The 12531-nt window shown below is 33.4% G+C and overlaps 2 protein-coding genes and 1 pseudogene across 2 annotated transcripts; 2 read left to right on the top strand and 1 right to left on the bottom strand.

The window, feature by feature from the left end:
- The first annotated feature begins 1540 nt into the window (after positions 1-1540).
- LOC114265192 (kirola-like) lies at positions 1541-3768 on the top strand. Its single transcript, XM_082892891.1, has 2 exons — positions 1541-1795; positions 3248-3768. Exons 1-2 carry the CDS (start codon positions 1609-1611, stop codon positions 3511-3513), a joined length of 453 nt encoding a protein of 150 aa, XP_082749017.1. The 5' UTR covers positions 1541-1608; the 3' UTR covers positions 3514-3768.
- Positions 3769-6631: 2863 nt separating this feature from the next.
- On the bottom strand, positions 6632-10216 carry LOC145800899 (1-acyl-sn-glycerol-3-phosphate acyltransferase 2-like). The gene is made up of 9 exons (XM_082890651.1): positions 10142-10216; positions 9732-9875; positions 9337-9396; positions 8898-8975; positions 8623-8781; positions 8044-8169; positions 7310-7402; positions 6976-7059; positions 6632-6874 (listed from the first exon to the last, which is right to left on the bottom strand). Exons 1-9 carry the CDS (start codon positions 10214-10216, stop codon positions 6632-6634), a joined length of 1062 nt encoding a protein of 353 aa, XP_082746777.1.
- A 1556-nt stretch (positions 10217-11772) lies between these two features.
- Positions 11773-12189, top strand: LOC145800898 (two-component response regulator ARR3 pseudogene; annotated as a pseudogene).
- Positions 12190-12531: the final 342 nt, after the last annotated feature.

Here is a 12531-nt window from a genome sequence, read left to right as displayed (position 1 = left end):
ACACTGTTATGGCTGTGTGCAAAGATATTGAGACCTACCATCTCAAGTAATCTATATATATATATATATATATGTATTTGTAGTTATATATATGGTGTGATGGTAAGGAGTGCTTGTGTGCCTATTGAGAATAAAGACAATATGCATCCGATGAGATGAGAGCTATTATGGAAGACAATGACAGGATTTGAATCGTATTGTCAGTAAAACTTCTACATGTAAAAAAAAAAATATAATATTTGGTTGCTTGTTGCAAGCATAATGCATCTATATAAATATATTTGTTTGTGTAATTGGTTTGGTGAAGTTTTCTATTCTATCAGCTTACTTTCTCTCAGACGATGTCAAATTTTAAGTCTCAACTCAACTTTACTATATGACTTAGAGTTAGAAGAGATTTATCAATTATTTTAAATGAGATGAATTGGAATAGAGAAAATGAGATACTCGCAATATATGCTTGCATATGTGCAAACAACACTAATTAATAATGCATATCAACGTAGACACATGCACGAAGAGTTGAAATTCAACATCTCTCTTCTCTCATAAAATTTTAGATATTTAACAGTAATGGTGCTATAATGCCTACTATCCTTAGCTCTCAAGAATGGAAAAGGGTGCCATAGCTCAAAATAAATGGAAGACACAAAATTATGCTTTGGATTGGAAGGTGTTGTTGGCTCATGGTAGGATTAAATTGGGATCCATCTCAATGATTTAAACTGTTTAATGTATAGGACCTATCGGGTATGTTTGATTGAGAGGATTAGAGCATGGAATTGGGATTATTAATCCGTGGGCCCAATTATGTCATGTTTGTTTTGACAATTTGTTTTAGGATTATTAATCCAATGGATAATTAATCCAACAAATTTGTAGGATTATTAATAATGGGGTAGGGTTGGGATTGTGAATACCACACTAATTTGATAGGATTATTTATACCTCACTATTAGTCTTGTGGAATCAAACAAGCCCATCGAGTACAATGATTCTAGAAAAAAATCACATTGATCGGATATTAATAATCCCTTAATCAAATCGCATTTATGTCAACAGTTTAATTTGAAAATCATATTTGTTGTTGACACAAATGTGAGCTCTATACATTGAATGGTTTAAATTATCAAGATAGACCTGAAGTAAGGCCCATTATAGGCCAACAATATCCTCCAATTTCAATTGCGGACTGGACAGGAGTCCAACTCTATTTTTTCAATCATTCAAGTACACTTTTCTCTCCCAATCTCTCAATTTTTGGAGTGAGTCAAAAAAGACAAATCAATTTCTTCTCATTTCTCCTCATTTCCCTAGTGATTAGGATCAAGAAAATTTTCCTTTTTTTCTTCTCTCTCCAAATTACTCTGTTACTCAATCCAAACAGAGCCTAACAGTTCCTTAAACAAACTTAATAGGATCTTTTAGATAATATTATTAATGAGATAATTTAAAAAATTGATTAATGAACTATTTGGTTTCTTAAATTTATGTTGTTTTTTTATACTATAAAAAGGGTCGAGGGCCAAAGTTTTTTCTTCACCACTACTTCCTTCAAATTGCATCCTCAATTAATACTTTTTGTGTGCTGTTTTACTAGGAAAAGAGATGGGTCTAAAAGGCAAAATAGAGAGGCAAATGGAGATCAAGTCTGATGGGGATGTGTTTCATGAGGTGCTCAGTGCCAGACCACATCACATACACAACATGTCACCTGATCATGTACAGAGCGTTGAGTTGCTTGAAGGTCAATGGGGCACTCCTGGTTGTGTCATCTTTTGGAAATACACTCATGGTAATATATATATATATATATATATACAGTCTCAGAAAAGTATCCTAAAAATACTTAGAAAACACATTTAATAGTTGGGATTAATTTCATATGTAGACCTCACTATATAAAGAATAAATCTCAACGACACATCCCTTTTCTAGTTCAATTCCTTCTTGGTATATATGTCTGAGTTCATAGACTTTTGATAATATATAGAGCAATATCAGTCCTATATTTAACATGCATGCAACATGGGTGAAAGTTAACATGCGTTTAGACCATTTCTAACAGATCATGGTATTTAAATCCATTTCAGTGTAGTTAATATTATATTTTAGCATATTACAGTATCCAAAAATCATATTAATCGAATATCAATAATTATATGATCGAATTGCATATTTTTTATGCTATTTCTCAAAAGAAAAACTTATTGTTTATTTTTTTGGTTATCGATCATATAGTTATTGATATCTGATTAATATGATTTTTGGTAAGCATGAAATACTCAACAAATCTTACAAAATGAACAGTTCAGATCATAAAAATAAGCTCATAATGTATCTCAAATTGAGGCATAACAGTCATTACCAGTGACCCTAATTCTTTTAGCACAGTGGTGGCCCAATTCCTATATTTTAACAAATTCATTCTTGTAGCGCATTTGTTATTTTTTACAATGATTATTGTATAATTTAATTTCTATTATAGGATGCGATTGTGTGTGTCTAATTATATGTATTTATTGTGTCTTTAAATTTAGCTTTGACTTAAGAAAAAAAATTGTAATCTAATAATTAATATTTATAAAAATATCAATTCTTTAGTTTAATTCAAACTTTCTTTATATAATTAATTAAAATACATAATCGTTGAATGCCTTTAAATTCAATTATGAATTTAAATTATTTTAATATTATGGCTAATATATTTTTTAAAAAGTATTAATTTATTTTATTGAATTTGCATATATAAAAAAGTACATGGCATGCCACTTTTTGGTGGAGCAATATAGTAAAATTTTAAAATTCAAACGTTAGAAATTATCATGCTAAAATTCGACATGATACTCCTATCATGGTAAATTTGATGTTAAATTTGACACGATACATACAGTTGTCAAATTTTAGCAATAACACAATACTTAACGCATTGTTAGAGTTGCTCTTACTTCAATATTTTCATTTATGGAGTAGTGCCTTGTAGATTATTACTTTGGATATATAGTCAAACTCGATTTTTTGTAATATTTTCTTCGTATTAAAAAGTAAAATTTTTAGTTTATAATTTTAGTAATTATATAGGCGAACAAATAGAGAAAAAAAAATTACTATTAACTATAATTTTATCTACTACAAATTTTCTTTGGTTTTTGTTATTTATTTTCTGAATATGATTTCAAATTTTTTATTTTTTATTTTTTATTTTTCTGCTTATCTTGATTTTATTATGTTATGTGATATACCACAGAGGGAAAGCCCAAGACTTGCAAGCAAATTATCACAGAATTAGATGTGGCAAAAAAGTCAACCACATACAAGGTTGTTGAAGGAGACCTCTTGCAGGAGTACAAGACCTTTGCCTTCATTCTTAAGGTTGAACCAAAAGGCCAAAACAAATTGGTGACTTGGACCCTTGAATATGAGAAGCTCAATGAGCAAATTGATGATCCAAATAGTTTGATGGACACTGTTATGGCTGTGAGCCAAGATATTGAGACCTACCTTCTCAAGTAATAAATTTATATATATATAGATATATGGTGTGTGGTGGTAAGGAGTGCTTGTGTGATAGATTCATTATCTATTGAGAATAAAGACAATATGCATCCGATGAGATGAGAGCTACTGTGGAACAGATAACAACAGGGGTTCAAATCGTGTTTTCTGGGAAACTTCTACATGTTGAAAAGTTATCTAATATTTGGTTGCTTGTTGTATGCATAATTTATCTATATAAATGTATTTGTTTGTGTAATTGGTTTGGTGAAATTTTATATTCTATCTGCTTACTTTTCTCCCAGACAATGTTAGATTAATTGTTTGAATTTCTCTATGGTGAGTCTCAACTCAACTCCTTACTATATGAACTCATCAGTTAGAATTTTAAAATACCCTTTTTACCCTTTCAAAGTGACTCCTCTCCAAACACATATATACACATATACATATATGTATACAATACTAGACAGTGCCACAGATCAATCAAAACCCAAGTGCCATATATGTATACAATACCAAATAGCAGATACCAGTTTTCTAATGTTGAAGGTGACAAAGACAATAATTCATAACTTCAAGTAAGATACAAAAAATCAAAACAAAGATGTTGAAGTAAATAAATTCTATCTTTAAGTCCTTATCTTTTTGCTTTAGTTATGGATGAGTTGACGAGAAATATCTAAGATGACGTGTCATAATGAATGCTTTTTACAGACGATATAGTGCTAGTGGATGAGACTAGAGAAGGGGTTAATACAAAGTTAGAGATATGGAAAAAAAACTCTTGAATCTAAAGGATTCTGGATAAGCAGAACTAAGACAGAGTATATGGAGTGTAAATTTAGTAACAGTAACAATGAAAGCAGAGGAGAAGTGAAGATTGAGATCCAAGAACTGCCTAAGAGTGAACATTTTCGTTATTTATGATCGATTATCACAACAGCGGGGGAGATTGATGCGGATGTGGCCCATAGGATTAAAGCGGGATGGTGTAAGTGGAGAAGTGCGTCTGGGATACTGTGCGATAAACGAATACCCACTAGACCTAAAGGTAAGTTTTATACAACGGCTATTAGATCAACAATGTTGTATGGGACGGAGTGTTGGGCAACCAAGAAACAACATGTAGATAAGATGAGTGTGATTGAGATGAGAATACTAAGGTGGATGTGTGGGAAGACTAGACAAGACAGAATTAGGATTGAGTGTATTCGGGAATAGGTAGGAGTAGCATTGATAGAAGATAAGTTGAGAGAGAATCGATTGAGAAGGTTTGGTTATATTCAACGGAGATCAACAGAGGCAGTAGTGAAGAGATGCGATGCTGTAAAGGTAGATGGAAGTGTTAGGGGACGGGATAGGCCTAGATTAACATTGGTTAGCGTTGTAAATAGAGATATGGATCTACTTAATTTGACTAACAATATGGCCTTTGATAGGGCCGCATGGAGAAGAAGAATTCATGTAGCCGACTCTATTTGTTGGGACTTAAGACTTGGTTTGATTTGATTTGGTTTGGTTTGGTAATATATATATATGAATATTGCTTGTTAGTTGTTAGTTGACTGATTTTGCAGTTTGAATTGATTGCCATGGTGTTCAAGGCAATTAACAAGATTTTAAACAAAAAAAGATATCTAATTTAGGAGCAACAATTTGCTAGAAAAATTCATAAATAAGTCGAGGCATCCGCGACTGTTGTGCGTGATTCACATGTTTTTTTTTTTGCTGTTCAATTGTTTGATGTATCACTTAACTAGCAGCAATACATTTAGATAGTAAATATGAGGGGTTGGGGAAGGCTATCTGTGTGAGGGTGATTTCACAATATGGAGTAGGGTAGAGCTCCGTGGAAGAACTCAGTACTCCGAAAAGCAAAGTCTGCACAATATAGCAAACGGTGAGGGCTGCCCGACTGGGGTTTAGTTGGAAAAATGGTACAGAGGGGAGATTAGAGAGAGAGCAACAACCAAACTGATTTTTTTTTTTCCTTTTATTTATTGGTGCAAACCCAATTAAATTTAAGAAAGAAATCGTCACTGTTGAAAATCAGGGTTTTAGAGGCGTTTAAAAAACGCCGCTATAAGTCTTAAAAACGCCATCAAATCTTTTTGTGACGTTTAACACCAAACGCCGAAGATGCGGCCGTCGCTATAACTCAATGGCGCTTTAGAAACGTTGCTATATTACTATAGGCGGCGTTTTCACTAAAAGTTCTACTAATTGTAACATGACGTCACCATGCTATTTAGCGACGTTTTTAAAACGCTGTTGTATCTCTTTTTCCCAACTATTTAGCAACGTTTTTAGAAACACCGTGATGGCCCTTTTTAAAAAAAAAAAAATTGTGCTACTTTTTTGTTATTGAACTAAAAAAATTCTTTCTTTCTTTTTTTTTTTTTTGTTTCTTTTATTCATATATTTGATAATACAATAAAATCCAATTATAATCATAATAATGAAAATCAAATCATAACACTTAATATCAAAAAAAAACTCTCAAAGTGTGAGAAAATGTGAAAATATTCAAATCACTAATTTCCTTGTGACCTTTTAGTGAGATACAAAGATTCTAACAAAAAAAACTAACCCCATTTGTTAAAAAATAAGTCCTATTAAATCAATACAACGGTTAGACATTAACAAATAAAAATCTAGTCCTGTTTTAAATAAATAAAAAGCTAGTCCTACTAAATTAATATAATGATTATGCATCATATGATAAATTTTGGTCACCATAGAATTTCTATTGACCAAAATGCCTAAAAGATTTACTACTAAGTGCATTGAATCTGATCACAGAACTGGACATCACATGAGATGCGACCCATTAAATGCATTGTTCCACTGCATGTGAGAGAATTGTACCCGATTTTGTAATTAAATTATGTATATGCTCCACAGAGGGGAGAAGGAACAAGAAGGAAAACTACTAGACATTTCAGGTATTCAAATATAACCTAAACTGAAATGGCAATCAATGAATGATACAAAAGTAATCCATGTGGTGGTACAAAAACTAAGCACAATGTCACCCCACTTGAGAAAAGAAAAAAAAATTACTTGTACTATTATCATGTAATGCTATAGATGAACCAGACAATTATGATGTCTGAAAAACAAGCTGTGAGACCTACTTGTTTTTATCTTGTCCTGTTCTTGAAGGCTCTCCTCCGTTCTTGGGCTTCACTGGAGTGACCTTGGCAGGAGTTGAGCGCTCCAACTGAGAGAATTGGATCAATATCTGCATAAGGACCATAACAATGGCCAACCCAATTGCCAAGAATGTCATACCCTTCCATGTGCATAGAAGTGAAGTCCACTGGAAGAATTTTACGGCCCCAAAAATGAGCAGACATCCCCATGAGATAACGACCTGTTATTCACACATTGGTAATTATTGTTGGCTCAACACTTGCAACCTCTCTCTCTCTCTCTCTCTACAAACAAAATAGAAAAATAGAACAGATATATTACCATAAGAGACTTTATGGGCCGACCCATATCTTGTTCTTGCTCACTAAAAATGTCGTCAGCTATATGCTTGTCTAATAACTTATCCTGGTAAAGTCAAAACCATGCTGTGAAGAAATTACAAGAATTCACACCATATGCAACCAGACGAATTACTCGTAAAGATGTCATAAATCAGTGTAAAGCTATTACAGAAGTCATATACACAATTATACGTACATATGTGCATGCGCGTGTTTCCACATATCCTCTAGCTTAAGATATTTTTCTGAGGAAATAAACTTGAAAAACCCAGTAAAAAACTCAACAAATTAATAAGAAAGAAGAGTGTGTGCACCTTGGCCACAAACATATCTTTGCACCATTGGGCGATAGCATCATCTGTTTCAGGCAAATCCTTCATTAAATGCCGCTTGAGGTGCACATGCATCTATACAACAGTGAATCTTTAACATTTATACACATAAATCGCGCATCTTAATATCATGACAAATTTCTTTAACTAATGATTTATTCCATTTTGCTAAAGCTATGCTGCTAATCACATAAATTCAGCTATCACTATGGTCTTTCAAACTTCAAAAAATGGAAAAAAAAAAAGATCAGGATTATATGATACTACTTCAAATTGAATTCCCACAATGTTTGGGATGATGGCTACCTCTTTCTTTCTATGATACAACTTTTCACAGTTAAAATTGATCGAGCATTAAAGACCCATTAGTATGTCCAGTGAAATGTGTACATGTTGATATTAATTTTATTTGATATGCTGAAATAAATAGGAAAGTGCCAGAAGAGGGGGATAACCCGTTCACTTGTACATGGTTCCTTTCAATTTTCTTGGTTGCTTACATATACATATCAAGAAGTGGACTTTCAGGTTTGAAAAAAGCATTGAGTTGAATGATCTTGATAAAGTTCAAAATTTTACCTCGCATCATGAAACAATTTCAAAATTAACTTAGAAACCACAACACAAACCGACAAGTTTCAAAACCAAATTCAAGTGCTACCACATGTCCAAACTTTTTTAATGCCACTTTTAAAAACTTGCTACCATATACTTACCACAGAAGACTTCCCCTTGAAGAGCCTAAGCATTGTAGGTGGAGGTGAACTTTTTGGAATAGCAACAGTCACTTCATAAATGGCTGGGACAAATGAATGCATCTCACTTACTGCTGAAACAAAACCCTGAAAGCATATAAATAGATTCTTCACGTCAAACCCAATAACACGCAAAATATCAGACACAAAGACGGACATTGGAACATGTAGTAGCAAAACTAAGGAAAGTTGATAACAGCCTCATCTTGAGTACACATTTTATAATTTAATTTTATTGAAAATTTATTTCCAATATTTTATGTACTACAAATGGAAATCCAACCATAACATAGGAAAACCCTTTGCTCAGAAGGTTTAAGCCTCCAAATTTAGCCACAAACCAAAATCAGAAGTGCACAATTTTGCACACAATCAACAGGAACGCATGTGGATATTTACAGAAGAAATTTTAGACACTTAGTGGGAAGGAAGTTGTTCACAAACTAGCCAGAAGAAAATGGATTCAAAGAGAAACCAGGAAATTACATCAGGGGAAAATGCAGCCTTCTACCTTATAAAGAGGTGAAATGAAAGTATTACCTTGGTACGAGGAATCAAAACATTTCTAGGAACAGGCAACCCTGCTGAAGCTGCATACTCCTGAGCTGCTTCAAGCTTTGCCTGTGTAAAGCGAGTTCCTTCTACAAAAAGTGCCAACCAAAACGGCAGAGGAAAATCCTGTAACTGCTGAAGACCTGACTGCAGATTCAATCCCACAAGATTTGAATAAGATCAATTAAGGCCCCTTGAAAGCGAGCATCACAAACCTACAAACACATAGCATTTGTTCAGAAATGTATTAAGTACACCCATACCTTTAAAGTTCTTTCATCCTTAGCCCAACTTCTTTCAAGAAATAGATACTCAGAAAACCACATAGACCAACCTATGACCTGCATATGTTGGATATAGTTTTATCCTTCCGAATATATCTTTGAAGGTATTGAGGTGTTCAAAAGACAAGGCAAATGATAATGAGTAAGGGACATGACATGTAAACAGTAATAAATCATAAATAGAGGAGATGAGACAATAGAGCAATGTCCAAACTTGTTATAATTTCATGTATTTTAAATACAGATCACAATAAACCTTCACTGAATTCACCAAATTCACGAATTAACATGCATTGAACTTTCGAGATAGAAGGCCACTCCATCAAGAACTGAACTGGCACGATCTGAATTTAACTAATTAACTTAAAATGCTTCACCTCAACCACATTTAGAGAACATGTCAAGTTCAGATTCTTACCGGAAGGAATTTTGATGATTTCTTCATTACAGCTAATGCACTACCAAGGCAACCTGATCGCTGTTATAAGGAATTTTGACAAATAATCAGTGAAAATCATAATTTCTTTTTTTTTTATAAGTGGAAACATAGTATAAAGCAAAGATTACAATAAAAGCATTCCAAATAAGACAATATAGCAAATTTTAAACTGTCATTTGCCGAAAGAAATATGTTTAATCTGCAAACATGAGTATGCCTCTATATGTCTACCAACATAACTAATGTGCATATGCTTGTCTGTGCTTGTGAATGCACATGTATAAAAGAAAACTGCATGTTAGACAAGCATTTATATACATGTCTCTGCTTGTGAATGCACATGCATAAAAGAAAACTGCATGTCAGACAAGCACCTGAGCCAAAAGCCATCCAACAAGCCAATCAATGTTGCTTTTGTGATTCGATACGACAAGTGCATGCTCTTCACCTAGAAAATTTGCCAACATAAGCCAATGAAATAAGCTTCTCAGTGTATTCCAGTAAAGAATAACATTTATCTGTCAGACAAATAGTAGCATATTGTACTCAACCAATAAGTAGTTTAACCTTACCTATTAACCGACAAGTTTCTGAATTTGTGAAGAGTTTAATCTGCAGCAAGAAGTAACTAACTATCAACAAGTGGAATTTCAATAGATTACACACAATAAATCATAAGAACTCAGATCACAACTAATGCCTATCCTGTCAATGGATCAGTTTCTTAGCAGTAAATCAATTCTACAACTAAAACAATGAGATTTCATATATATTCAAAAATTACCACAACAAAGGTATTAAAATTGGAGTACATTCCAAGCATCATTACTGTAAAATTGGAGTACATTCCAGGCATCATTACTGTAATTTGTGCATTTTATTTCTCTTAAACATCTTCTTGAGCATTAATTGACCTTGAAGAGAAAAATAAGTTTTATGACTTTGAAAACCCGTTCTCTCTTAGGTAGCAACTGAAAATGGTGATGCTGTAAAATATGCTCCGAGATTTAGGGAAGAGAGTGCGTACCATCGAATGAAGTTCTTAGCGGAAAACGGACGTTGCCGGAGGATCCTCTTCTTAGGAGGTCATTCGTTTGAACTCGACGAGGACGAGGACGAGGAGGAGGAGGACGAGGAGGAGGACCAGATTGGGCATATTTTAATGTTTAAACCAATAAATTAATGTTTCACTTACATTTTTTCCTTCACCATAACAAAAGTTATTCATCAATGGAAGAAGAATCGAAGAAGAATCACTGAACTGAAGAAGAATCGAGAGAGATTTGAGTGAGAGAAAGAGAGAGCAACTAACCTCTGATCGAAGAAAACGAAGAGTTCCAAATCCACAGAGATGAATCACGGATCTATGCTCAAAATCAAACTTCGAAATCACAATCCCGAGATGAATCACCAGAACTGAAGAAGAAGAATCACTGAACTGAACTGAAGAATCGAGAGATATTTGTGTGTGTGAGAGAGAGAGAGAGAGCAAGAAGTGAGTGAGAGATTTGAGTGAGTGAGAAGGAGACGGTAGTGCTCAAAATAGGGTTTTCAAAATAAAATTTTAGAGAGATAGAAGAGGGTGTGAAGAGAGACAGGGAAGAGTGTGTAAAGAGAGACAGGGTTTGGAGGCGTTTTTTAAACGTCTTCTATTTGTAAAACGGTACTGTTTTGCCTAACAACAAAGGCGACGTTTAAAAAACGTCATTAATTATAAAAAAAAAGTGACGTTTAATTAAACATCGTTAATTAAACGCCGTTAAATCCTCATTTTCCTGTAGTGCGTGCTGGCAATTTCTTCTCATTTAAAGTTTGATTTATTAATGGCTGCATGATTGGACACTGAATGGAGTTTGTAGATGGTGATATTAATGGATAGAGAAAAAAGAGATGGTGGATGTGGTGGTGGGTTTGTGATGGGGATTTAACTAATTTTGTAATTTTTGTGTGATTCATCCAGCTTTGAAGGCTTGGTATGCTGGTTGTGTGGAGTTTTGACAGTGGAGTTGTGGAATGTAAAGGGGAGAGATGGGGAAAGATGAGTCTCTTGATTAAGAAAAAAAAAAAAAAGGGGAGGAGGGGTTGAGAGTCCTGCAGCCTTTATTTTATGAGAAATTTAGCTATAAATCCCATTTACCTTCTTTTTATTATTAAAAGGATTAAGAAAAAAATTACACTTTATAAACCTCCTCATAATTATAAAGTCTTGCATAAAGGACAAAAATGATTATTTAAATATTTTATCAGACTATTATACCCTCAACTAAATCATTCTACTCTCTCCACACTCTCTCCTTACTCTCTTCCTTTCTAATCCACAGATAGCTTCTGCATATATAATCAGGCAGTGTCAGATTTTCAATCAATTTGCAATCAATTTTTTTGGGTAAAGGTTAAGAGATTTGGATTGGAGAGATGATCAGAACCGATGCTGTTTCGCGGTGGAAGAGATCGTTGGAGATGATCGGAGAAAGCTTCGACGACGATGTATCGCCTTCCGATTCTCGTGAAGTTCATGTTCTTGTCGTTGATGATAGCCTCGTCGATCGAAAAGTCATTGAACGATTGCTCAAAATCACCTCCCGCAAAGGTACAAATCAATTCTCTCTCTCTCTCTCTCTATATATATATATATATACACATATGTATGTATATGTGAAGGAAATGTTGTTGAATTGAATTGTTACAGTAACAGCAGTGGATAGTGGAAGGAGAGCTTTGCAATTTTTAGGACTAGATGAGGATAAGAGCTCAGTTGATTTTGATTTGAAAGTGGATCTGATAATCATAGACCATTGTATGCCTAGAATGATTGGTTACGATTTATTATGATTCAAAATAAAATTTTATATCGTTAAGCAAATCAATATGTTTTTAATCAGAGTAAAATTTTATTCTGAATCAGAGTAAAGTTTACTATGATTTAAAGTAAAATTTTATATCGTTAAGCAAATCAACATATTTTTAACCAGAGTAAAATTTTACTTTGAATCAAAGTAAAATTTTACTCTTAAATACTCTATGAGGATAGCTTAATAAAAGAGCTGATAGATATGAGAGTAATATAGTAAAATAAACAAGTTTTAAAATATTAAGGGGTTTTGAAAGTACCTATATAATTCTTGTCATTTTGAAAAACAAATTAAATAGTGAGGGTCTATCACCAAATTCCTC

Source organism: Camellia sinensis, chromosome 10, assembly GCF_055761805.1.
Source record: "Camellia sinensis isolate YWXY chromosome 10, ASM5576180v1, whole genome shotgun sequence".
Lineage (NCBI taxonomy): Eukaryota > Viridiplantae > Streptophyta > Magnoliopsida > Ericales > Theaceae > Camellia > Camellia sinensis.
The sequence above is the reverse complement of the archived record's forward strand: the minus strand, read 5'-3'. Positions and strand labels throughout refer to the sequence as shown.